This window comes from Carcharodon carcharias, chromosome 2 (assembly GCF_017639515.1).
Source record: "Carcharodon carcharias isolate sCarCar2 chromosome 2, sCarCar2.pri, whole genome shotgun sequence".
Lineage (NCBI taxonomy): Eukaryota > Metazoa > Chordata > Chondrichthyes > Lamniformes > Lamnidae > Carcharodon > Carcharodon carcharias.
This window is the reverse complement of record NC_054468.1, coordinates 208,305,671-208,332,905: the sequence shown is the minus strand read 5'-3', so window position 1 is coordinate 208,332,905 and position 27,235 is coordinate 208,305,671. Positions and strand designations below refer to the sequence as shown.

At 42.2% G+C, this 27,235-nt stretch overlaps 1 protein-coding gene across 5 annotated transcripts in view; it reads right to left on the bottom strand.

The window, feature by feature from the left end:
* The window catches only part of LOC121289819 (CAP-Gly domain-containing linker protein 4-like), a 362,767-nt gene that overhangs the window by 283,330 nt on the left and 52,202 nt on the right, over window positions 1-27,235 (bottom strand). For all 5 annotated transcript variants that reach the window (XM_041209695.1, XM_041209713.1, XM_041209721.1 and 2 more), the window contains exon 2: window positions 10,611-10,760. In XM_041209695.1, coding sequence (XP_041065629.1) covers window positions 10,611-10,746 — 136 coding nt within the window. In that variant the 5' untranslated portion in view covers window positions 10,747-10,760. The remainder of the gene's footprint in view (window positions 1-10,610; window positions 10,761-27,235) is intronic.

Genomic DNA, 27,235 nt, shown 5'->3' with positions numbered 1-27,235 from the left:
CCAGAACTGATGGAAGGTTGTTCAACATCACTCGCCTTAAATCCATGATAAAACTGCACCGAGTCCTCATCAAAGTTGCTCTAAGCTGACAATGTCGCACCTTCAGCAGCAAATGGACAGGCTCTCTCACACATGTAAAAAGAGTTTGGTCTGAGCATCAGCATCAGGAAGACAAAGATCACAGTCCAGCATGTGGCCATACCACCATTTATTAGCAGTAACAATATGATGCAGGACACTGTTGATAGCTTCACATATCTCGGCTCCACAAATCGCCAGCAATCTGTCACTTGATGCCTAAATCAGCACATGCATCCCAAAAGCGACAGCTGTTACATCCAAGCTGAGTGAAAATGTGGAACAACAGCAACCTGACTGAGAACACCCAACTGGGAGGTGGTGGTGTAGTGGTAATGTCACAGGACTAGCAATCCAGAGGCCCAAGCTAATGTTCTGGGCATAAGGGTTCAAATCCCACCATGGCAACTGATGGAATTTAAATTCAATTAATAAATCTGGAATTAAAAAGCTAGATTCATTAATGGTGACCATAAAACCTTGCTGATTGTTGTAAAAAGCCATCTGGTTCACTAATATCCTTTAGGCAAGGAAATCTGCCGTTCCTTACCTGGTCTGGCCTACATGTGGCTCAAGATTCACAATAATGTGGTTGCTTCTCAAATGCCCTCTCAACAAGCCGTTCAGTTGTATCAAACCAATACAGATAATGAAACCAGATGGCCCACACAGCATCGACCTAGACATCAGAAATGACAATAGCACACCCAGCCCTGTCAACACTTCAATGTCCATCACCAAGAGTGGCTCAGTAGCACCTCTACTGACCGAGCTGGTAAAGTCCTAAAGGACATATTCGCTGAATTTGCTGCGTGGTATGGGAACCAACAAGAGGGAAAAGCCTACTTGACCTCACCTCACCAATCTACTTGTCACAGGTCCATATGTCCATGATAGTACTGGTAGGAGTGACCACTGCATAGTCCTGGTGGAGACGAAGTCTCATCTTCACATCAAAGAAACCCTTCATCATGTTGTGGTGACAGCACAGCACGAGGCATACCTAAAATAAGGTACTACTTGCATGCCAAACAGCGGAAGCAGCATACAATAGACTGAGTTAAGTGATCCTTCAACCAATGGATCAGATCTAAACTCTACAGTTCTTGCCACATCCAGTCGTGAATGGTGGTAACCAATTAAGTAACTAACTGGAGAAGGAGGAGGCTCCAAAGATATTATCATCCTCAATGATATGGGAGCTCAGCATAATTTGCAACCACCTTCAGCCAGAAGTACCAAGCGGATGATCCATCTCAGCCTCCTCTGGAGGTCCCCAGCATCATAGAGGCCAGTCTTCAGCCAATTCAATCCACTCCACATGATAACAAGAAATGGCTGAAGACACTGGATACTGTAAAGGCTATGGACCCTGACAACATTCCAGCAATAGTAGTGAAGACTTGTGCTCCAGAATTAGTCGTGATCTTAGCCAAGCGGTACAGCTACAACACTGGCATCTACCAGCCAATGTGGACAACTGTCCAGGTGTGTCCTGTCCATAGAAAGCAGGATAAATCCGACCCAGCCAACTGCCATCCCATCAGTCTACTCTCAATCACCAGCAAAGTGATGGAAGGGGTCATCGACAGTGCTATCAAACAGCAGTCACACAGCAATAACCTGCTCACTGACGCTCAGTTTGGGTTATGCCACGGCCATGCAGCTCCTGACCTCATTACCACCTCGGTCCAAACATGGACAAAAGAGCTGAACTCAAGAGATGAGATGAGAGTGAAGACACTTGACATCAAGGAACCATTTGATAGAGTGTGGTATCAAGGAGTCCTAGGTAAACTGCAGTCAATGGAAATCAGGTGGAAAACTTTCCGCTGGTTGGGGTCACACGTAGCACAAAGGAAAATGGTTGTGGTTGTTGGAGATCATTCATCTCAGTCCCAGGGCTTCCGCAGGGTAGTGCCCTGGGCCCAACCATTTTCAGCAGCTTCATCAATGACCTCCCTTCCATCATAAGGTCAAAAGTGGGGATGTTCACTGATGATTGCACAATGTCCAGCAGCATTCACAACTCCTCAGACACTGAAACAGTCCATATCCATATGCAGCAAGATCTGATCTGATAAGTAGCAAATAACATTCACTCCACACCAGTGCCAGGCAATGACCATCTGCAACTAGGGAGAATCTAAGCATCTCCCCTTGACATTCAATGGCATTACCATTGCTGAATCCCCCTCTAGCAACATCCTGGGGATTACCATTGACCAGAAACTGAACTGGCCATATAAATATTGTGCTTACAATATTAAGTCAGAGGCTGGGAATTCTGCGGTGAGTAACTCACCTCCTGATTCCCCGATGACTATCCACAAGGCACAAGTCAGGACTGTGATGCAATACTCTCCATTTGATTGGATGAGCTCAGCTTCAACAACACTCAAGGAGCTCGACACCATCCAAGACAAGCAGCCCGCATGATTGGCATCCCATCCACCACTGTGAACATTCACTCTCTCCACCACTGATGCACAGTGGCAGCAGTGTATATATTTACAAGATGCAATGCAGCAACCCGCCAAGGCTCCTTCATCAGCACCTTCTAAACCCCTGACCTCTACCACCTAGAAGGACAAGGGCAGCAGATGCATGGAAACACCACCACCTGCAAGTTCCCCTCCAAGTCATACACCATCCTGACTTGGAACTACGTCGCTGTTCCTTCAATGCTGCTGCGGAAAAATCCTGGAACTCCCTAACAGCAATGTGGGTGTTCCTACAACACATGGAGTGCAGGAGCTCAAGAAGTCAGCCCACCACCACCTTTTCAAGGGCAATTAGGGATGGGCAATAAATGCTGGCCTAGCTGGTGATGCCCATCCCATAAAAAATAATGAATACTGAATTTCTTGCCTAATTTTAACAAAGAAGCAAATTTTAAAAACAGTAAAACATAACCAATAGTTTTCCTTTCTCTTACATATTTGATCTTCTCTGGAAATCATGATTATACAGCAGAAACAAAACTACAGAAGTAGAACTGCATAAATCTCTGACATAGCAAAACAGTTGTGCACTACATAAAGGTACCTGTTCTAACAAACCTGGGAGCTAAATATTTCCCTGCTAACATGGATTCACCAGGATTGCAATTGTCAGCTATGTTCAGATCATGGTGACGAATGTCCAGAGAACCAATGTGCTCCAAACACAGTCTTGAAGGTCTTCAGAGCATTACTTGAAGCTTAAATCAAAGATCATATAGCTCACTCCATATACCATGCTCATACTCTGACAAATAGAGTGTTTTCTGCCTTCATTTTATATTTTTGAAAAGTTCAAATGAAATATATTCCTTCAAAATGAAAAACAAGAAGCAATCTGCTTTGTATTCAGAGACTAATTAACATAAAGTTACTTTGATGACTAGAATTATCTATTTGAAACATTACCATGTGTGGCTTGACAGATGCAGTTATGATTTCTATTCACGATCTGGTGTGAAGCCCGATTGGAAGAACATGTGAAAATTAAGCCATAATTTCAAACCACTTTGCCTCTAAGAACTGTTAATAGCACTGCTCCTTCAAAAGAAATGATTTTACTGTAGAATGTTTTTATAATGATCATTGATTGCAGTTGTCACTCTTCAAATTTTAATTACCAAAACTACACTTCAAGCAATGCTATATTTTCACCAATACTTGTAGTGATCACTTTGCAGATTGTCCATTTACTTAAGCATGACTGATGGACACAGAGCATATGCCAACAATGATAGTCATATCAAAATGTCAGTCAGAGTACAATATTAATTATAAGGTCAGAACAAAAACTTGAACATGCAGTGGAGTGCGCCATGTGTGACCAAATTTCCATTGGTGACTGCCATTTTGCAGATACTGACAGCATTAAAATTTTAAAAAAGCAGTAATGAAGCACAAAGTGATTTGAATCATTCAAAAGGAGAATGTGCGCACAATTTATGAAATATAAATGCCACCTGAATTTTTAAGTGTGAATTCTCTTGGAGTTCATTATGTCGAAAGGAACAGAACTACAGAAGTGGAAAAAAAGCATATGACCACACGAATCAGGAGCAGGAGTAGGCCACTCGGCCCTTCAAGCCCACTCCGCCATTCAATAAGATCGTAGCTGATCTGATTGTAACCTCCACTCCACATTCCCACCTATCCCCGTTAATCTTTCACCTTCTAACTTATCAAGAAAGCATCCACCTCTGACTTAGAAACATCTAAAGATTCTGATTCCACCGCCTTTTGCGGAAAAGAGTTCGGAAGGCTTTCAATCTCCTGAGAGAAAGAAATTTCTCCTCATCTCTGCCCTAAATGGGTGACCCCTTATTTTTAAACAGTGGCCCCTAGTACTAGATTCTCCCACAAACATCCTCCCCACATCTACCCTGTCAAGACCCCTAGGGTCTTATATGCTTCAATAATGTCACCTCTTATTCTTCTAAACTCCAGGAGATCCCAAGCCTAGCCTGTCCAACCTTCCAAGTATTAGCTTAGTAAACCTTCTCTGAACTGCTTCCAATGTGTTTACATCCTTCCTTAAATACGGAGACAATACTGTATACAGTATTCCAGATGTGGTCTCACCAGTGCCCTGTAGAAGGAATCATTGCCAACAGAAATTCTAAAGTTTAGCATTCAATTAAGAGAAACATAAAAAGCAGTGAAAAGCAGAACTAATGCAGCTTTTTAAATTATTCTTTGATAGGAGGTGAGTGTCATTGGCTAGGCCAGCATTTGTTGCCCAGCCTTAACTGCCCTTGAGATTGTGGTGGAGGGGCACGTTCTTGAAGCACTGCAGTCCAGCTGGTGCAGGTGCACCCACAGTGCTGCTGGGAAGGGAGTTTCAGGTTTTTGATCCAGTGAATGTGAAGGATCAGCAATATATTCCAAGTGAGGAGGGTGCAAAACTAGGAAGAGAACTTACAGGTGGTGGTGTTCCCATGCATCTGCTGCCTTTGTCATTCTAGGTGATAGGGGTCATAGGTCTCGAAGCTGCTGTCAAAGGAGCCTTGGCGAGTTGCTGTAGTGAATCTTGTATACAGAACACACTGCTGCCACTGAGCATCAGTGGTGAATGTTAAAGTTGGTGGATGGGGTGATCAAGCAGGCTGCTTTATCCTGGATGGTGTCGAGCTTCTTTAGTGTTGTTGGAGCTGCACTCATCCAGGCAAATGGAGAGTATTCCATCACACTCCTAATTTGTGCCTTGTAGATGGTGGATTGCAGGGGTGAGATACCCATCTCAAAATTTCCAGCCTCTGACCTGCGCTTATAGCCACAATATTTATATGGCTAGTCCAGTTCAGTTTCTGGTCAATGGTTACTCCTAGAAAGTTGATAGTGGGGGATTCAATGATGGTAATGAGGGGAGATGGTTAGATTCTCTCTTGTTGGAGATGGTCATTGCCTGGAATTTGCATGGCGTGAACGTCACTTGCCACTTATCAACCAAAGCCTAAATGTCGTCCAGGTCTTGCTGCATATGGATACAGACTGCTTCAGTATCTGAGGAGATGTGAATGGTACTCAACATTGTGCAATCAGTGAACAACCCCACTTCTGACCTTTTGGTGGTGGAGAGGTCATTGATGAAGCAGCTGAAGATGCTTAGGCTTAGTGTTTATGTCCAAAGGGACCTCGGTGTCCTTATTCATGAGTTACTGAAAGCTAGCATTCAGGTGCAGCAAGCAATTAGGAAGACAAATGGTATGTTAGCCTTTATTGTAAGAGGATTGTAAGAGGAGTAAAGATGTCTTGCTGCAATTGTTCAGAGCTTTGGACAAACCACCCCTAAGTATTGTGTGCAGTTTTGGTCTCCTTACCTAAGGAAAGATATACTTGCCATAGAGGGGGAGCAACGAAGGTTCACCAGGCTGATTCCTGAGATTGTCCTATGAGCACAGATTGAGGATACTGGGCCTGTGATTTTTTTTAGTGCTTGGCAAGGTAGATGCAGGAAGGATGTTTCCCCCAACTGGACTGGGGTGGGTGGGGTCTAGAACCAGGGGACACAGTCTCAGAATAAGAGATAGGGCATTTAGGATTGAGGTAAAGAGGGCTTTCTTCTCTCAGAAGGTGGTAAACCTTTGGAATTCTCTACCCCAGAGAGCTGTAGAGGCTCAGTCATTGAGTATGTTCAAGACAGAGATCGTTAGGCTTCTAAATAGTAAAAGCATCAAGGGACACGGAAATAGTGCAGGAAAATTATGTTGAAGTAGAAGATCAGCCATGATCTAACTGAATGGCAGAGCAGGTTGAGAGGCCGAATGGCTGAATCCTGTTCTTATTTCCTATGATACCCTGAGGACTTCCTGCAGTGATGTCCTGGGACAGAGATGTTTGGCCTCCAACAACCACAGCCATCTTCCTTTGTGCTACGTAAGACTCCAAGCAGTGGAGAGCTCCCCCCCTGCCCCGTGCATCTCCCCTTGCCTATCCCCTGCTCCACTTCCAGCAACCACTGATTTCACAATTGCTAGGGCTCCTTGATGCCACACACGGTCAATAGCACCTTCCATCAGTTTGCTAATGATCAAGAGGAGGCTGATGGGCAGTAATTTGTTGGATTGGAATTATCCTGCTTTTTGTGTACAGGACATGCCTGGGCAGTTTCCCCCATTGTCAGGTAGATGCCAGCATTGCAGCTGAACTGGAACAGCTTGGCCCGTGGCATGGCTAGTTCTGGTTCACAAGTCTTCAGTACTTTGGCCAGGCTGTTGTCAGGGCCCATTGCCTTTGCATTAAGCAATACCTTCAGCCATTTCTTGATATCACGTGGAGTGAATCAAATTGGCTGAAGATTGATGTGTATGATGCTGGGGACCTCAGGAGGAAGCAGAGATGGATCATCCACTCCGCACTTGTGGCTGAAGATAGTTACAAATGCTTCAGCCTTGTCTTCTGCACTAATGTGCTGGGCTCCCACATCATTGAGGATGGGGTCATTTGTGGAGCCCCCTCCACAATGGTTGTTTGTTTATCCACCATTATTCATGACAGGATGTGGCAGGGCTGCAGATCTTTGATCTGATCCATTCATTGTAGGATGGCATTTCTTAGCCCAACGCATGCTGCTAATTTTGGCACAAGCCCCCAGATTTTACAATCTAATGGGCTGATTCCAGTTCAATTTTTTGTTTACAGATATTTGATATATTTTTTGGTCCATTTGCTTTGGTATGTTATTTAATCTGTAAATAATTTCAACCCACTCATTTAACCTGCACATTTAGTCTGACAATGTGTTATTTTTTAGCCTTCTGAATAATGTGGTAGGCACCATATGTATCTTCTAGTAAGCGATTTACTATTTTTAAGGGTTAATTTTTAAACTTGAGTAGAGCAGAATAAAACACAGGTTTTTGTTCATAAAGAACTTTACTGTAGTGTATTCATGAACTCAAGAAAAGTGTTGGTAAATATCCCAAAATGTACCACATGCTCCCTGAAGGAGGGTGGCAAGGGAGATCCACTAGTTACATCTGAAGTGTACCTATTTCTTCTTTGAAATATTTTTGATAGTGGGTAGTAATTCTTCAATTTTTATTTCCTCTTATCAATTGGATCCTGCAGAACCACATCTTTATTTATTTGTACCATCATTACAGGTCCTTCACCCTAGGGCCCAAAGCTTAAATCACATTTCCTTGTACATTAAAGTGATGTCTCATCATTAAATTAAATGGAAGTATCCATTTTAGCCAGATTGCAAAGAACTGACCAATATCATACGACTAACTCTGCACTATAACTATTTTATCTGGGAACATGGAAGTATGCATCTTTACCTCTTCTATGTGTTTCTAAATGTTTATCTGAACTCCTCAGAATTCTTTGAACTGTGAAAATAATTGAAAAGCACCTCAAACGTCAGAAACCATTCAGCACAGCTGCTTGATGACTAAAGATAGCCAACACAGGCCAAAAGACATAATCTGATGTCACCATTAGCCCAAATTTATACTGAGCTATTATCCAAATCATGCTGTTATGACAAGAGTTTATGTATGGTATGACTTCATTATACATGATTTACACAAGTTTTACACAGAATCCAGAATAGTCATAATGTTGTTGCAAATATCTAAATTCATAATTTATGTGTTTTAGAGGCATAACTTTTAGTTTTAGCAATTGAATTTTAAATGTAGATAAATGAAAACATCTGACTGATGAACTGGTAAACAACCCTGTAGTAAGTACAATTCAAACAGACGTGGGGGAATTACAGTTCAAAGGAGAAGTTTTATGGTGTGGTTGGGGTGGTAGTAATAGGTATTCACACATGGGATTACAATGGCTATTAACTGGCCAGTTCATCTATAGACATCTCGGAAAATGCTTTGAAATTAGAGCGTAAACAGGTGAGGTTTCAATTATTCATGTAGGTTCCCGAGATCAAAGAAGCTCAAAGCAACTTGTAAACACTGGCATTATTGATGAAACCACTAAGTCGGCCATTATTTCCATTGAGATACAGATATAACTTATTCATGTGGGTCCCAGAATCAAAGGGCTGTTTTGAAGATAAAAAAATAAATAATTTAAATTTCTGTTTGTAATGTCCCAGCTATTCCATATTGCAATGGAGATAGGCTATGTAGGGAGATACTCTTTTGTTTTGGGTCTATCTGTGTGTTTTCTTACAGAAGCAGTTAGTCAGCTTGAGAAGCCTGTGAGAAAACTGTCAGCAGAGTTAACTTGGAAGACTGTGAAAATGCAGTTTTGTATCTGCAAACAGCCAGAACATGAAGCATAGGGGCCATTAGTAATCAGGATGTTCCTGATCTGGAGTCCCTAAACAGGAATTGTGACTACAGCTCATATTCAGAATGAAAAGTTCAAGTGCATGAGGAGGTAAAGTTGTCAGATCTGTAAAACTAGCAGAAGAGATCACCAATGGAATCCTCATGGAGAGAGAACTCTGGAAGCCTAAATGCCAGGCTGGGAAACTGAGGAAAATTAAACTGAATTCCTAAGAGCTGTGGCATAGTTTGGTTTGGTCCCAGGAGAAGTAAAAAGACCTTCAATATCCTGTAATATATAGGGAAACTCTTGGGTGGAAATAGAAACAGGACAAGGAGTGGTCTGTTGTGATTTTCGGATTTAAATAATAAGGGCTTACTGTTATACATGTCTGGTGTCATGATTCATATGTTTTAGAGGTATCGATTTTTACTTTTAGAAATTGAATTTTAAACTTAAGTTCAGTGGGAAAAACTTCTGGTAAACATCTAGAGGCTGCCAAACCACAGGGACTTAAGATAATTACAATACAAAATGTAACCTGTGTTTACTGCATAAAATCAGAGTGAAAGGGTGAGAATCATAAAAAAGCATTTGTCTTACTTAGCTAAAGAATTTGAGACATTTTATCTGTGCTTATTCCAGTAAAAACTAAGTTATTAATGTGGTTCCCAGGATTAAGGAAAGCCTTGGAATTATGAAGTAGACTTGCATTTCTACTTTACAGCAGACCTTTTGTGTCACATTGCCATGGCGATGGGTGGAGCTTAGTGATATTTTTTGTTATAAGTTTATCTTTGTGAAGTCAGTTAGTTTAGCCAACTAGTAAGACTGGTTGAGTGAAGCAGCTGGGAACCTATGTCCTAGAAATTTGGGCAATTGTGGTCCAGTGAGATAAGATAGCCAAAGTCGATGGCCAGCAGTTAAGCTGAGAAAATACTAACTTCATTATTCCGTGTGGAATGCAGGTGAGGGCTTAATCTCCATTTTGATTACATGAGGGAAAATTGGCAGGAAGATTTACTCTAGCTGGCAGTGAGTGGAGGAAATTTACAGTGGTCCTCACAGAGCCTTGTGGCAAAGAAAGCAATCAGCAGAATTAGCTGGGAATCATTGAGAAGGCAGCTAGAACAAAGGACTGAAACATCCACAGTCAAGAGGCATTAAACAACAAGTCTTACCTCGGAGAATGGAACGGAGGAGAATTAAAGTAAATTCCAGAAGACTGTAGTATACTTTTGGGTAATCCCAACAGAAGGAAGATACTCCAAGATTTCATAAAGTATAAGAGAATTATTGAGGGAAGTAAGAAGTAAAGCTGAGCGCACAACATACATAACTAAAAACCATATTGTTAAATTAATAGTGCTTATTTTGTTTAAACTTTTTATATACAATAAAGATTATTTTTGTTTAAAAACATCAAATCTTGTGGCTTGGTTATATTGGTTAAAACGAGGTGTTCAGGTTTTTCTTTAAATGTTAACGGTCCCTAACAGGATCGTAACATTACGAAATATATTGTTAAGTTAGTAGTTCTTGCTTTGTTTAATTCTTGTGCAGTAAAAGTTTTTGTTTAAAACGTGAAATCTTGTGGCATAATTTATTTCAGTTAATAACAGGGAGTTCAAATTTCTTTTTAAAAGTTCATTGTCTCCCTCATGATAATGATGTACTATGTAAATATATCAAAGATATAATCCACCATTGAAAAGATTGAATTAGTTAATGAAAGCACAGTGATTAGTAGTCCAATCTTTCACAAAGCTGGTTGTTGAAAAAATTACTTACCACAATCTGTAGGCATAGGTGCTGAAACTACTGGATGGACAACTGGCCTCTCAGAATCTGAGGATACAGTACTATAACTTCCACTCACAGAGTCCTCATCATTGGAGGGTTCTACAAAAGGGTCTTCTTTTGTCATTTCAATGCTAGCCCCTGTAGAAGGGAAGAAAAGTTTATCATTCCAGTTACATTATGATCGATTCATTTAAATGATGACTTGCCTTGATCACTCACACCATTCCATGTTTTTGATTTATGTAATTTCTCTCATATTGCCATCTTGAAAAGTATTTCAGTAACGCCTCTTTGCCTCGCTATCTCACTTGTGTCCTTTAAGACACTCCTTAAAGCTTCTTTGGCCAAGCCTTTGGTCATCTGACCTAAACTCTTCATATATGGCTCGATATCATATAATGCTCCTGTTAGTATCAGTCATGTGAAGGGTTTCACGTTCATTCCCATAGTAATGGGAAACATGCTTCAGCTTCTTGCACTTGTGAGGCATTAATTAGTAGTAACCTGCAGAGATATAGAAAGATTGGATTCCTCAAAAGGCCCAGTAAGTTTATCTAGAAACTGAAATAACTGTCCCTCTTTATACTGCTTTAGAGGAGTTCTGCATGTTCCTACCAGTATTTATGGCTCAACAAGTTTCAGCCGAGCCATACAGATCAAGAAGATGCTTGATTCCATCCCAACTATCCTGAGTTTGCTGATCTCAGTCAAGGCAGCATGATAATGGACCCCAGCAGCCTATGTTTATGGAGAGGGGAAAAAAAAATCAGCCAGACTTTCAATTCCTGACTGCTTCCTGTGGTCCTGGATTAAAACGTTTCTACCTGAACAAAAAAATGTGAAACAAAGATCCCACATAATCAATTGAGTAAAAGCTGTATCTGCCAAGTAAGTAAAAAAGCATATATTTCCAAAGCATATACCTTCTGCTAATGTTTTCCTTTCTTACTTCTCATTTTCTCCACAATTACATTCCTCCCTGTATCACACACCATTTCCCATCCATGAAGATGGAAAGATAAATGATTCCCAAGAATTGCGGCATTCTTGAATTCATCATAGGGGTGGATTTGGTTTGAAGGTGTGGGAGGCGGGGGGAGATGCTCGTTAAATCCAACAGGCAGCCTGCCCACTGCCTACCCATGCACCCACACTGCAATTGTACCAATAGTGGGGATGGCATTAGGCAGCCCACCCACTAGTGGGCCAATTGAAGCTCTTAAGTGGGCAATTAATTCCCACAAGGGTCTCATCCTGCTGCAGCTGGGATTTAACCAGCAGCAGAAGAGAACCACGCCAAGCAGCCAGCCTGGCTGATTTCCTACACCAGCTGGTGGCAGGGAGGGGTTCCTTCTTAACAGGCCCCCTGGAGCCCATCAGAGCCCCCTTAACATTTTACCTGTCCAGGCTGCCCTCACCCCCATAACAAACCCCAGCCCCCCACTCAGGCCTGTCAGCTTGGTACCCGACAAGATCCCCAAACACACACCCAAATCCCAATTCGGTATAGTATGCCTCTGTCCTGATGTAATGGAGAGCTGCCGGCCTCTGATTGGAAGAGTTCCTGAGGGGCGGATATCCTACCTCCAGCCTATAAACAACTTTGGGTAGCCAGTGTTCCCTTGAGGTGGGGGGGGGGGGGGGGGGGGGGGGGGGGGGGGGGGGGGGGGGGGGTGGGAGAGAGAGAAGAGAGAGAGAGAGAGAGAGAGATGTGGCCTGGGATCCAGCGACTCGTGTACTTCAGTCCTTATTTTCTGTACGTGTTCATTGGAGGTGGAGAACTCACTGAATCAGGCTTGTGGAGGAGCAAATGGATATGAATTACAATTCTGTATTTTTTGTTTCACTGTAATATATAGAAACACTAAAAATACTGACCAAATCACACAATGGCTTACACTTATTTAGTGGCATTAACAGAGAGGAAAAAAAATCCAAGGTGCTTTGCAGAAGAAGAAAACAATTAGATAAAAATAATGGGTCAAATAGTGACAGAAGGTGAGAGCTAGTAGTAATGGATAAGGACAGCAGGGTTAAGGAGAGTAGGCTTTAGCTTCACCAGGGAAAGCCCTGGGTTTTGGTTGAGGCATTAGCAGTGTGGTACAACTCTTTGGTTTGGCATCACTCTGGAGAGGGACTTTGGGTTTTACAGAATTTTGGAAGTAGAATCCAACTTTGACAGAAGTGAGTAAAATGTGGAATGGGCTTAGACTGCTAGGACCAGAAATTGCTGAAAAGGCAATCTTGCAGCAAACAACATGAATTGGACCTTTTACCTCACCCTTTAAATCGGACAATATTTGGGCCGTAAACTGCTGAAAATGCAAATTGATAATGGTGCAGTTATATCAATATCATATCTGGGTCCACATTAATGGTCTATCTCCTTAATGAAGGAAACAAAAGGATAGAAAAAGAAACAGAGCGAATGACAGATATGGAAATAGGACGAATTAGAGGCAAATTAGATACAAAAAGAGAAATAAAGAGAGGGAACAAGTATGGATTGAGAGAGAAAAAGAGACAGAAAAAAAAGGCAAGAAAGGAAATGTAAGAGAACAAGCAGAAGAGGACATTGGAACCCAGTTGCATACTGGTCCTTGAGAAGGTATGAGCAAAAAACGGGGTAGGTATGTAAAATGTATAAATGTTGAGCCCTGAAGTATTGAACCAGCATGATTATCATGATCAGGACAATGGAACTACTTTCATGGGAATATACAAGTTGTTATATGAAGAAAGATGAAGATCCACATAGCTTGCCTTCTACCATCCTGGTACTCACATGATACAACAAGAAGAGAGTTGTTGACTAATTATAGAATCATAGGGCTTTCTGCCGGCATGTTAGAAGACAGGGGAGCTTATGAAATGCAGGGCATGGCCTGCCCACTGCCTTCCCGCCCACCCGCAACCTGCCTCCCATTTTACACGGGTCAGTGGAGGCATCGGGTAGCCTACTTACCCTTGGGTCTATTGAGGCCCTTAAGTGACCAATTTATGGCTCCCAACTGACTTTTAGTCAGTAGGAGGCGGGAAATATGTCATCCTATAAAATCCAACCAACAGAAACTTATAGCACAGGGGGTGACCATTTGGCCTGCAGTCATGCATAGTCTCACATATCCACTTTCTGTCCATAACCCTGCAGGTTCCTCATGCTCAAGTACCTATCCAACTGAATTTTAAAAAATATTTATGGTGTGAGTTTCTACCACCTTTTCAGGTACAGCATTCCAGATATCAACAAAAAAAATTCTCTCTCCTCTAGATTTTGTGCCAATTATTTTAAATCTATGACCTCTTCTTATTAACCCACTTGCCAGTGGGTACAGCATTTCACTATCTACTTAATTAAAACCCATCATCATCTTGAAAACCTCTAACAGGTAACCTCTTTAACATTCCCTGTTCCAAGGAGAACAGTCCTAACTTTTCTAATCTCACCTCATAACTGCAGCATAGCTGGTGGAAAGCTGTTGACTTTCAATGGTGGATACTGCAAATGGCCTTGGAAGACAATGTTGAGTGATTCTAGATCATGAAGGCCTGGATGCAGACTGCAACATCTCTGTATGGGCTGGCTGACTGACAGGCAACAGAAAGGGCTATGCAGGACTAGCTGGGGTGGGAGGTTCAATGTTGTTTTCCTGAGACAGGACAGCAGGTTCCTACTCTATGGAGCCATTGCCATTTCCCTGGGCTGGTACCTCAGCAATCCTAAAAATCTCTTGGAGGACAGATTGAGGTACTGTTGTGGCACCCTTTAAGTCACTTTGCATGCTGTAATCCACAACCATAGTAGCAGCAGTCTGAGCTTGCATGACAACAAATTGACCTTGTACGGCAGCAAGCTGACCTTACATGAAAAAAGTCTCAGCTTCCACTACAGCACTTAAGAATTCTAATGAAAGCTGCTTGTACTGCATTGGAGGCTGAGACAGCAGCCATCAGACACTGCATCTCAATTTTAAATGAGTGCCCCCTTATTCTATAACTATGTCCCCTAGTTCAAGATTCCCCCACTAGTGGAAACATCTTCTCAACATCTACCCTGTCAAGCCCCCTCAGAATCTTGTATGTTTCAATAAGATCACCCCTCATTGAATAAACTCTAATGAATAAAGGCGTTTATTGATAAGTCAATAACCTGTTTAGCCATTCTTGATAAAACAACCCCTTCATCCCTGGAATCAGCCTAGTGAATCTCTTTTGAACTGCCTCCAATGCCAATATATTCTTTCTTAAATACAGGGACCAAAACTGTACACAGTACTCCAGGTGTGGCCTCACCAACACCCTGTACAGTTGTAACAAGACTTCCCTAATTTTAAACTCCAACCCCCTAGCAATACAGGTCAAAGTTCCATTTGCCTTCTTAGTTACTTGCTGCACCTGCATCCTAACTTTTTGTGTTTCATGCACAAGAAGACCCAGGTCCCTCTGTGCTGCACTTTTTTGGAGTCTCTCTCCATTTAAATTATAGTCTTCATTTAAATAATAATAGTGCCTTTTGACTTTTCCTACCAAAGTGCATTAATATAGATAGTAAATAATTGAGGCCCTAGGACTGATTCTTGTGGTATTCCACTAGTTACATCTTTCCAACCTGAAAAAGACCCATTAATCCCAATTCTCTGTCTTCTGTGTTTTAACAAATCCTCAATCCACGCTAATACATTACCCCCAATACCGTAAGCGGCTATCTTATGCAATAATGTTTTATGTGGCAACTTGGTAAATCTAAATACATGACATATACTGGTTCCCCTTTATCAACTCTGCTTGTTATATCCTCAAAGAACTCTAGCAAATTTGTCAAACATGATTTCCCTTTCACAAAACCATGTTGACTGTGTGATTGCTTTAAACTTTCCTAAATGTGCTGTTATTTCTTCCTTAATAACAGACTATAGCATTTTCCCAACGACAGACGTTAGGCTGACTGGCCTATAGTTTCCTGCTTTTTGTCTCCCTTCTTGAACAGGGGCATCACATTAGCAGTTTTCCAATCCGCTGGGACCCTCCCGGAATCCAGTGAGTTCTGGGATATATCGATCAATGCCTCCACTCTCGCTGCAGCCACTTCCTCTAAAACCCTTGGATGCAGGTCATCAGGTCCTGGCGATTTGTTTGCCTTTAGTCCCATTAGATTATCAAATACTTTGTCCCTTGTGATAGAGGTTGTTACAAGATCTTTCCTCCCATTAGCTCCTTGTTTATCTGATATCGTTGGAATGTTTATAGTGTCCTCCGCCAGGAAGACTGGTGAAAAATATTGGTTTAAATTATGTGCCATTTCCCTTTTCCCCATTATCAATTCTCTACTTGCATCCACCAAGGGTCCCAAGCTCACTTTAGCTACTCTCTTTCCTTTTATATACCCATAGAAGCTCTTGCTGTTTGTTTTTATATGTCTTGCCAATTTACTTTCATAATCAATTTTCTCCCACAATCAATTTTCTCCGTCTGTATTAGCTTTTTAGTCATCCACTGCTGGTTCCTAAAAAATTACCAATCTTCTGACCTACCATTAGTTTTTGCTGCCTTGTATGCCTTAGTTTTTGATTGGATACTCTCCTTGACCGTCTTTGTTAACCACAGGTGGTTCATCCTTCTCATTGAGTCCTTCTTTTTGACCCGGATAAATTTTTTGCTGAGCGTTATGAAATATCTGCTTAAATGTCTGCCACTATTCATCCACTAATCTTCCCCTTCGTCTATTTTCCCAGCCCGCTTTAGATAACTCTTTCTTCATACCTCTGTAATTGCCCTTATTTAAGTTGAGGACACTGGTTTGAGACCCGGGTTACTCACCTTCAAATTGAATTTGAAATTCTACCATGTTGCGAACGCTACCCCCTAGATGATCCTAAACTATGAGATATCTTATTAATCCTACTTCATTACACCATATAAGATCTAAAATAGCTTGTTCTCAGGTAGACTCGGCAATGTATTGCTCTAAGAAACAATCCCTGATGCACTCTACAAATTCGTCTTCTATGCTACCCTTGCCAATCTGATTTGTCCAGTCAATGTGCAAATTAAAATCACCCATGACAATTGTAGCACCCTTCTTACACACCTCCATTATTTCCTGATTTATACTTTGTCCTATAGTGCTGCAACTCTTCAGGGGCCTATAGACTCCCACCATGTGACTTCTTCCCCTTGCTATTCTTTATTTGTACCCAAACTGATTCCATATCACGATCTATGCCACCTATATCACTACTCATCACCACACTGATACCTTCCTTTGTTAACAAAGCTACCCCATCTCCTTTTCCTTTTTGCCTATTTTTCCAGAACGTCAAATACCCTTGAATATTGAGTTCCCAGTCTTGATCACCCTGCAGCCACGTCTCCGTAATAGCTATCAAGTTATATCCATATATTTCTATTTGTGACGTCAACTGATCTACCTTGTTACAAATGCTGAGTGCATTCAGATAAAGAGCCTTAAGCTTTGACTTTTTACCATTATTACACACTCTGGTCCTAACTCCTGCTGCACTCTTCTGCTTATATTTTCTGTCCCTTCCTGTCACACTTTGATTGTCGTTCACCTCTTCACCTCTGCTCTCGTTTATTTTTGATTTTTTAAACTTCCCTTCAATTGAACCCTCCCCCCCACTAATTAGTTTAATGTCCTATTCACAGCCCTAGCTATACGATTCGCCAGGACACTAGTCCCAGCATGGTTCAAATGAAGCCCGTCCCAACGGACTAGCTCTCTCCTTCCCCAGTACAAGTGCCAGTGCCCCATGAATTGGAACCCATTTCTCCCACATTAATCTTTGAGCCATGCATTTACCTCTCTAATCTTATTTACCCTACGCCAACTTGCATGTGGCTCAGGTAGTAATCCGGAGATTACTACCTGAGCCACGTAAGTTTAAGACACCATGGCACAAAAGGTGATCTTTTGTTGTGTAATGTTTACTGATCTGGGAATGAAGCCCAGAGAAGGTTATGATAATTTGTTTGCATTGTCAAAATGAATTAAATTTTGTTTTTGTCGTAATCTCCTGAGCATGCTTCAGCCTTTATTTTTGGGTGCAGGGTATACCAGTATGTAATGCTGGACGTGAATGGCTCTAAACTTTATTGCACAGGCACTGAGTGGACCTTGGGTTCAAATGAAAGGGTCATTTCAGACATGCAGGATGGAGGCAGCAGCCTGGCATGAGGTGAAAGCAGATATTTGGCAGTCTAGCTGAAGGAGTGAATCAAGGCATCCCTGGTGTCCCTTCCTCCCTGAAGCATACAGAGGTCTGCCTCCAAGCCCTCAGCATTCTCCTCACCATGTTCCTCTTCTGACTCACTACTGGATTTATCATCTGTGGCCTGTGGAGCTGTGTCAAGATCCTCTTCCTCCAGTGGGTCTACCCCTTGCCAGCGCCAGATTGTGGAGAGCGCAGCATGCAACAACTATCAGTGACACCCATTCTGGGGGATATTGAAGTGCTCCTGCTGAATGTCCCAGGCATCAGAAATGCATCTTCAGAAGACCTATGGTTCTCTCCATCACTATTCTCATGGAGGTATGACTCCTATTATAACGCTGCTCTGCCTCTGTTCTTGGGTGGAAAAGTGGGGTCATAAGCCACCTTTCCAATGGATAGCCCTGGTCACCCAGCAGCCATTCATCCAGTCAGGCAGGAACACTGAATAGCCTCAGCACCTGCAAGTGTCTCAGGATATAAGCGTCATGGGAGCTGCCAAGGTACCGTGCACAGATTTGCAGAATCTGGATGTTCAAGTGGAATCCCTTCCTGTTGACGAAGGCATCCAGCTGAACTGCTAGCACCTTGATGGCCACACGTGTACAGTCGATTGCACCCTGAATGCGGAGGAACCCAGCAATCGCTGCAAAGCCTCTGGCTTGCTCAACCTGGCTGGCCTCGTTTGTACGGAAATGAATAAATGTCATTACTGCCTGAACAGAGCTTCTGTCACCAGCTCGACACAACTGTGGACAGCTGACTGGGAGACTCCACAAAGATCCCCCACTGACCTCTGGAAAGAGCCAGAGGCATAGAATTTTAGGGTTATTGTCACCTCCAGAGCCACTGGCATGGCTTTCCACCCACAGTTAGAGGTGATCTCTCAATCATATGACAAATGGAGGTCACAGTCTTCCTGGAAAGGCGGAGCTTCCTTCGGCGTTGCACCTTGAATATAATGAGGTTGCTGAATCGCCACCTGTAAACCCTGGCAGCAGGATAGTGGCATCCTCTGCGGCCTCTTACACCTTATACTACCTGCTGGCCCTGCACCCCTTGTACCTGTGCCTCTCTTCCCACAGGTCATCCCCGTGGAAGCTGCATTGGGGCATCTGGCCTCCTCTCCCTTCTGCCCCAGGTGCCTCCAGCGGAGACCACAATACCCATTATCAGGGTAACAGAAGGCTATCTGATACCTGGAAGGGTCCACACTGTCAAAATTCTCCAGGGGCCTTGGAGACACCAAGGAGTCCTGGAATGAAGCCTAGAACTGCTAAGAATGAAGCTCAGAACAGAGATGAAGCTGTCATGTTCAAATAAGCAACCAGCAGCAAACTATTTCCTAAACTCTTCACTACTCACACTGGCAATGCTGCTGACCCTTTTTATCCCGCCCCTGGATAAGGTTTTGCAAAATGTAGGCTGCCTGCCTGCCTGTTTTGCCCGTGCAACGAGTGCAAAATCACACGGGCAATGTTAATTCAGGTTCAATTAGGTTTTCAATGGCCTTAAGTGGCCTCTGAATTGACACCTGCGTGTGCCCACCTCACCTGAAGATTGCCATCCCACACATGCACATCAGGACACTTGCCTTCTCATGCTACTTTACGCCCAATCGGGTCGGGCGCACGCCCGCCCGCAAGGCATAAAATTCTGACCTAAGTGTTTTGTAATCTGATTGAGTAATGTGGCTGTCTTGAGTTGACTAGCTGGCTGTGTGTGCTGTGAGAAATAGGTGTGGTGCTTGCAGCAGTGCTAATTGTGTGAGGGTGCGGTGGAGTGTATGAATGTCAGGTATGAATCCTGATTGATAGAGATGGTTAGCAGGTGAATGATGGGCTTTGTGGTGAATTGAGCAGTGTCTGAAGTTAATGGTGCATTTGGTAGAATATGGCATATGAAAATGTATTCACTGGCTTTGACCATTCTTGTGAGGTCAGTTTCTTGCAGCCCTGCATCCAGGTACTTAAGGCTTGATTCTTGGCAATGACCCCTACAGCTACAGCTATCTGCTTCCACTGTCTTTTGAACATGACTCTGGCAGGTTTTCGGGGTCCCTGTGAATTCAGGACATCCCTCCTACTTTCCACCTTCCCCAAGAAAACCTCTGTACAGCACCTGAAAACCTTGGAGACCAGTCTCTCTCATTTTGTATCATTATTCAATGTATTACAGGTCAGATTCACTTCCTCCACAATGACAGCACCTGCTTCAGCCACGATGCGCCTCCCCTTTAAGAGATGCAGAGTAGCTTTAAGAAGTGCAAACTAACTATTGGATCTAGAGCCCTGGTTTGTTGGGGCTAAGGATTGCACGCTTGTTTCAGGGTAACCAAGTTGGTACCAAGACAGAGAAGATCAGTAGATCATTCTTAGAAGAAACACATTCTGTTTATTTACAAAAGGAACTTAGCAGCTACACATGTGTGCTTACAACTCAAAACTCTGTCTTTACTCTTCAGACTCTAACTCAAGGCTACTGACTACAGAGGTAGCCCGCGCTACTCTGCTTTTGGGTTTCAAGACCATGTGATCTTACATTACAACATTTGTCTTAAAGGTATATTACACATCAGGTTACTACATCCCTCCCTCTTTGCTCAGAAATACATTTTACAATTTTTCTCGAAATGTCAAATTATTGACACAGATCAATAACTTACAAAATCAGTCTTTCTGGGGTCTTTCCTTATGGATGTAAAACATCTCAGCTCTATAGTTTCTGATGTTTGATCCGGAACCTCCCTCACTGCAGTCGTCTGAGCATCTGGTTCTTAAGTAGGTACCTGCAAATCTGTTTCGTCAACTCTTTCAGGTAGTCGGTCCTTCAGACGCATATGTACTTAGTTGAGTTCTTTCAACAGGAGACATTGATTCAGTCACTGGCGGAATAATTTAGGGGTATTTTGTTTCACTTCTTATATGATCCACATATCTCCGTATGACTCAATCTTCCACTTTCATGTAGCAGGAAAGAGGTCCCGTTACTGCACTTATTTCACCAAACAACCATGTTGGTCCTTTTCTAAAATTTTCATAAATACTTTCTCCCCTACGTTAAACATCCTGTCACAACTAAGACAGTCATGTCCAATTTTCTGATTTCCCTGACTCCTTTCCAGCTTCCGCCCCCCCCAAGTTTGGCATAATTAGGCTCAATCTCGATTGGAGACAGTGCATCATCAACAATTCCGCAGGTGTGACACCTGTTGTCATATGAGGGGTGGTTCTATAATGGAAAAGAAAACGTGCTAACTTAATCGTTATAAAATCTCCAGAAAATTTCTTCATACCAGATTTGAACGTCTGAACTGCTATCTCAGCCAGCCCATTTGAAGAAGGGTGGTATGGTGAAGTTCTCACTTGAGTAACACCGTTGAGGCTGATAAATTGGTGACATTCAGCACTGTTCCATTGTCTGATCCACCACTTCAGATAGTCCGTTGATTGCAAAACTTTGTCGTAGCTTATCTATTGTAGCAGAAGATGTCAGCGACCTCACTTCTTCTATGTCCATTCATTTTGAATGTGCATCGACGATAAGTAGAAACATTGTTCCCTTAAAAGGTCCCACATAGTAGGTGTGTACTCGGACCCATGGCCTTCCTGGCCACTCCCATGGGTGTAATGGAGCTGTTGCAGGTCATTTTTGTACTTGCTGACATGGCATACAACTTTTCACTAAGTTTTCTATTTCTCCATCCATCCCAGGCCACCATAAATAACTGTGTGCTATTGCCTTCATTTTGGAAATTCCGGGACATGCGCTGTGAAGTTCAGATAACAATGGCTTTCATCTTTTTGGAGCAACAATCACTCATGCTCCCCACAATAAGATGCCTTCCTGGCTGTTTATTTCGTATTTTCTCTGGCAATACAGTTTCATTTCATCAGATTCTTGTTTTTGTGACCAAACATGAAGAACTTGATCTTGTACTTTGGATAAGACTGGGTCTCGATTTGTCCAACCTTTAATTTATCTAGCACATATCAGTGATGAGTCCAGGAAGTTCAATAATAAAACAAATGCTTGAGAAACTGGAACATCCTCATCTTTTACTCGCATGGACAAACGACTGAGTGAACCTGCATTTGCAATTTGACTTCCCGATCTATAAATGAAAGTATACTCATGTGCTGCCAAGATCAATACCAATCTTTGTACTCTTGTCGAGGCTATGGGGGGTATAGCCTTGTCTTCAGTGAATAATCCCAATAATTGTATCTCAGGAAGGATGTGCTGGCCCTGGAGAAGATCCAGAGGAGGTTCCTGAGAATGATCCCAGGAATGAAAGGCTTAACATATGAGGAACGTTTGAGGACTCTGGGTCTATACTCGATGGAGTTTAGAAGGATGAGGGGGGATCTGAAACTTACAGAATACTGAAAGGCCTGGATAGAGTGGACATGGGGAAGATGTTTCCATTAGTAGGAGAGACTAGGACCTGAGGGCACAGCTTCAGAGTAAAGGGAAGACCTTTTAGAACAGAGATGAGGAGAAACTTCTTTACCCAGAGAGTGGTGAATCTATGGAATTCATTGCCACAGAAGGCTGTGGAGGCCAGGTCATTGAGTGTATTTAGGACCAAGGTAGATAGGTTCTTGATTGGTAAGGGGATCAAAGATTATGGGGAGAAGGCAGGAGAATGGGGTTGAGAAACTTATCAGCCATGATCGAATGGCGGAGCAGACTCAATGGGCCGAATGGCCTAATTTCTGCTCCTATGTCTTATGGTCTTATGAGCTTATAATGGCTTGTGGTCCGATATGATAGTAAAATGACGACCATGTACATATTGGTGAAACTTCTTAACACCAAAAATGATTGACAGGCCTTCTTTTTCTATTTTGAGAGTGCCCTTTTTCTTCAGTATTGCGTGTTCTCGATACATATCCTATAGGTTGTTCTGATCCATCATCCGTTCGATGGGAAAGCACTAATTCCCATTCCATAGGGAGATGTGTCACATATTAATACCGACTCTTTTTTTGCATCAAAATGTACTAGAAGTGTTGATGATTGTAACAACTGTTTCACTTTTGTGAAAGCTTCTTCCTGGTCTTTGCCAAGACCATCGCTGTTTTTTCTTGAGCAAGTAATACAGTGGTACCAGTTCTGTCGACAAATTAGGCAAGAAGCGTCCATAATAATTGATCATCCCCAAGAATGATTTCAGTTCGGATGTATTCTTTGGTGCTGGTGCTTCTCTAATGGCTTTCACTTTTTCTTCAACTGGATGTCGGCCTTGTGACCTAGGTAAGTTACCTCTTTTGCTTGGAATGTGCACTTTACTTTTTTCAACTACGTTCCAATGTGCAAAAAACATTTCAAACTTTTTTCCGAGTTCATTAAATGTTCCTTTTCACTGTGTCCAGTCACAAGAACGTCATCCAAATAAACGACAATGTGGGGCAGTCCCTGTAATAAACTTTCCATGGTTCTTTGAAATATGGCACAAGCTGAAGATACGCCAAAAGGTTAATGGATGTATTGGTACAACCTTTTGTGTGTATTACTGGTGACAAACTTTCAAGAGGCCTTCTCTAATTCCAATTGTTGATAGGCATGACTCATATCAAGCTTCGTGTAGGCCGTTCCACCTGACAGTTTAGTGTACAAGTCTTCAATTTTTGGTTTGGGGTGTCTGTGCCATGTTACTGACCATTAATTTGTAGTCCCCTCAAATTTGATTGCCTCGGTCAGGTTTGAGAACAGGTCCAATTGATGCTGCCAGCTCTGAAAACTGCACTGGTTGTATCATTCCTAGTTTTCCTCAACCTGTCCAGTTCGGCATCTATCTTTTCCCGCACTGCATAAAGTGCTGGTCTTGCCTTCATGAATTTTGGTGTCACCTCTGGATCTACGTGAATTTTTGCTTGTAGCCGATCAATCTTTCCAAGTTCATCCTTGAAAACTGAGGCATATTTTTGCAGTAGTTCTGACAGCCTAATAGTTCTCAGTCGGAAGATTTCAGTCCATTCCAATTTAATTTGTTTCAGCCAATTCCGTCCAAGGAGACTAGGTCCCTTGGCTGCTACTACCATTAAGAGTAATTTCAGTGTTTGACCTCTGTAGTGTACTGTGACTTTACATATGCCCTTGACTTTTATGTCTTCTCCCCTGTAAGTTTTCCATTTGGCATCAATTTCTTCCAAAATTAGTTTACGTTCCCCATGATTCAGGTATTTAACAGTATGCTCACCTATCACCATAGTGGCTGCACCAGTATCCACCTACATTCTGATAGGCCTCTCATTCACTCCTATGGTTACATAGATAGGTTCTGTTCTTCTCACCTTTAATTACATAACGAATACATATCTGAATCTATTTCTTCAGGCTTCTCAACGCTGTTAATCTCATTGGGTTTTTGCCTTTGTCTCAAAGTCTGCCTGTTTCTATCTTTACAATGTCTCAAGAGGTGTCCATTTCAATGACAGAAAAAACATTTGATCTTTTTAAACTGTGATTCATTACAAGGTTGTCGGCTTCCACCTCTGTTACCATGATGCCTTGTTTTTACTGCTAAGTTATCTCTTTTAATTTGTCTGCTAGCAGTAGCTCTTCCCGCTTCTGAGTAAAGCTGTGCAATTTCACGCTCTTTTTGGCTAAGGTTCCCAACGTGGAGGATGGTGCCATTTTACGCTCCCTGTAGGGGTTTTCAAGTCTCGCACTGCACCTTCCATTACCAGAGCGATTTACAATGCCTTCTGAAAGTCCAGATTTGTTTCACACAGTAATCTCTTCTGGATTGCATCTTCATTTATACCGCACACCAAATGATCTCTAAACATATCACTGATAGATGTACCAAACTCACAAAATTCATTTAGTTGTTTCAAACTTGCCACATAACAAGCAACTGTTTCCCCTGCGGCTCTATTCCTTGAGTTAAATTTGAACCGTTGCATCGTCACCGGTGGCTTGGGCTGGTAATAATTCTTTACGAGGTTCACTAGGTCATCAAAGTTTTTTGAATCTGTAACACTGGGTGCCAACAATTAATTCAAATTAATCATATGTCTTACTCCCACATGTGGAGAAGAGAATCGTGTACTTCTTCTCCTCCCCCACAATGTTGTTCACGTAGGCATAATCAGACCAGTCGTCCGAGGTTGGATCAAAAGGCTCCACTCTTCCAAATTGCAACATGTTCTGAGGGGGTTTCTTCGACGATCAGGGAGGAAGTTTTTCTTTATTTACAACTACAGTGCGAGGTGCGACCCGATTTTGGTTTTTCTCATTTCCTTCGTTCTTTCTTGCTTTTTACTTCGTCCTTTCGTGACTTTTCTTGCTTTTTACTTTCTTCGCCAGTTTGTTGGACCCAGTGCCCTGATTTGTTGGGGCTAAAGGATCCGGGTTGCACACTTGTTTCAGGGTGACCAAGTTGGTACCAAGGCAGAGGAGATCAAAATACCATTCTTAGAGGAAACACATTCTATTTATTTACAAAAGGAACTTAGCAGCTACACTTGTGTGCTTACAACTCCCTCTATAGCAAGTACATCCTTCCTCAGATAAGGAGATCAAAACTGCACACAATATTCCAGGTGTGGTCTCACCAAGGCCCTGTACAATTGCAGCAAGATATTTCCTGTTCTTGTATTTGAATCCTCTGGCTATGAAGGCCAACATACCATTTGCCTTTTTTACTGCCTGCTGCACCTGCATGCTTACCTTTAGTGACTGGTGTACGAGGACACCCAGGTCTCGTTGCACATTCCCCTCTCTCAATTTATAGCCATTCAGATAATAATCTGCCTTCCTGTTTTTGCTACCAAAGTGGATAACCTCACATTTGTCCACATTATACTGCATCTGCCATGCACTTGCCCATTCATGCAGCTTGTCCAAATCACACTGAAGCATCTCTGCATCCTCCTCACAGCTCACCCTCCCACCCAGCTTTGTGTCATCTGCAAAATTGGAGATATTACATTTAGTTCCCTCATCTAAATCATTAATATATATAGTGAATAACTGGGGTCCCAGCACCGATCCCTGTGATACCCCACTAGTCACTGCCTGCCACTCGGAAAAAGACCCATTTATTCCTACTCTTTGTTTCCTGTCTGCCAACCAGTTTTCTATCCATCTCAATACACTACCCCCAATCCCATGCACTTTAATTTTACACGCCAATCTCTTATGTGGGACTTTGTCGAAAGCCTTCTGAAAGTCCAAATAAACCACATCCACTGGCTCCCCATCATCAACTCTACTAGATACATCCTCAAAAAATTCCAGTAGATTTGTCAAACATGATTTCCCTTTCGTAAATCCATGCTGACTCTGTCTGATTCTGCCACTGTTTTCCACGTGCTCAGCTATTAAATCTTTTATAAAGGACTCCAGAATTTTCCCCACTACCAACGTCAGGCTAACTGGTCTATATTTCCCTATTTTCTCTCTACCTCCCTTTTTAAATAGTGGGGTTACATTAGCTACCCTCCAATCTGTAGGAACTGTTCCAGAGTCTATAGAATCTCAGAAGATGACCAACAATGCATCCACTATTTCTAGGCCCAATTCCTTAAGTAATTTTGGATGTAGATTATCAGGCCCTGGGGATTTACCGGCCTTCAATCCCATCAATTTCCCCAACACCATTTCCTTACTAATACTGATTTCTTTCAGTTTCTCCCTCTCACTGAACCCTGTGTTCCCCAACAGTTCTGGTATGTTCTTTGCGTCCTCCTTTGTGAAGACAGAAGACAGAAGACAAAGTATGTATTTAGTTAGTCAGCCGTTTCTTTGTTCCCCATTATAAATTCCCCTTTTTTTGACTGTAAGGGACCTACATTTGTCTTCACCAATCTTTTTGTCTTCATATATCTATAGAAACTTTTACAGTCACTTTTTATGTTCCCCGCAAGCTTACTCTTGTACTATATTTTCCCCTTCTTAATCAATCCCTTGGTCCTCCTTTGCTGAATTCTAAACTGCTCCCAATCCTCAATCATCATCATATAACTGTGCACTCTGTCCACTGGATGATGCTCTATTATTTTAAGTACATAAATTGCTCAAAATGATTCCTAAGATCTTGTAACTGCCATTTTTTTCCAGTAACTGAATATTTAAATTCCCAAAATAAGAAATTGAATAAAATTAAATTGGTTAAAAACAAAATACTGCAGATGCTGGAAATCTGAATAAAAACAGAAAATGCTGGAAAAACTCAGCAGATCTGGCAGCATCTGTGGAGAGAGAAACAGAGTCCATATTGGACTCGAACCATTAACTCTGTTTCTCTCTTCGTAAAATTAAATCGGTGTTGCACAATAACATGGTGTAATTTTATCAATTGAACCATCTTTTACTGACTTTCCCAATAACCTGGGTTTGGACTGATATTTTTGTCCAGAACAGGACTTTTGA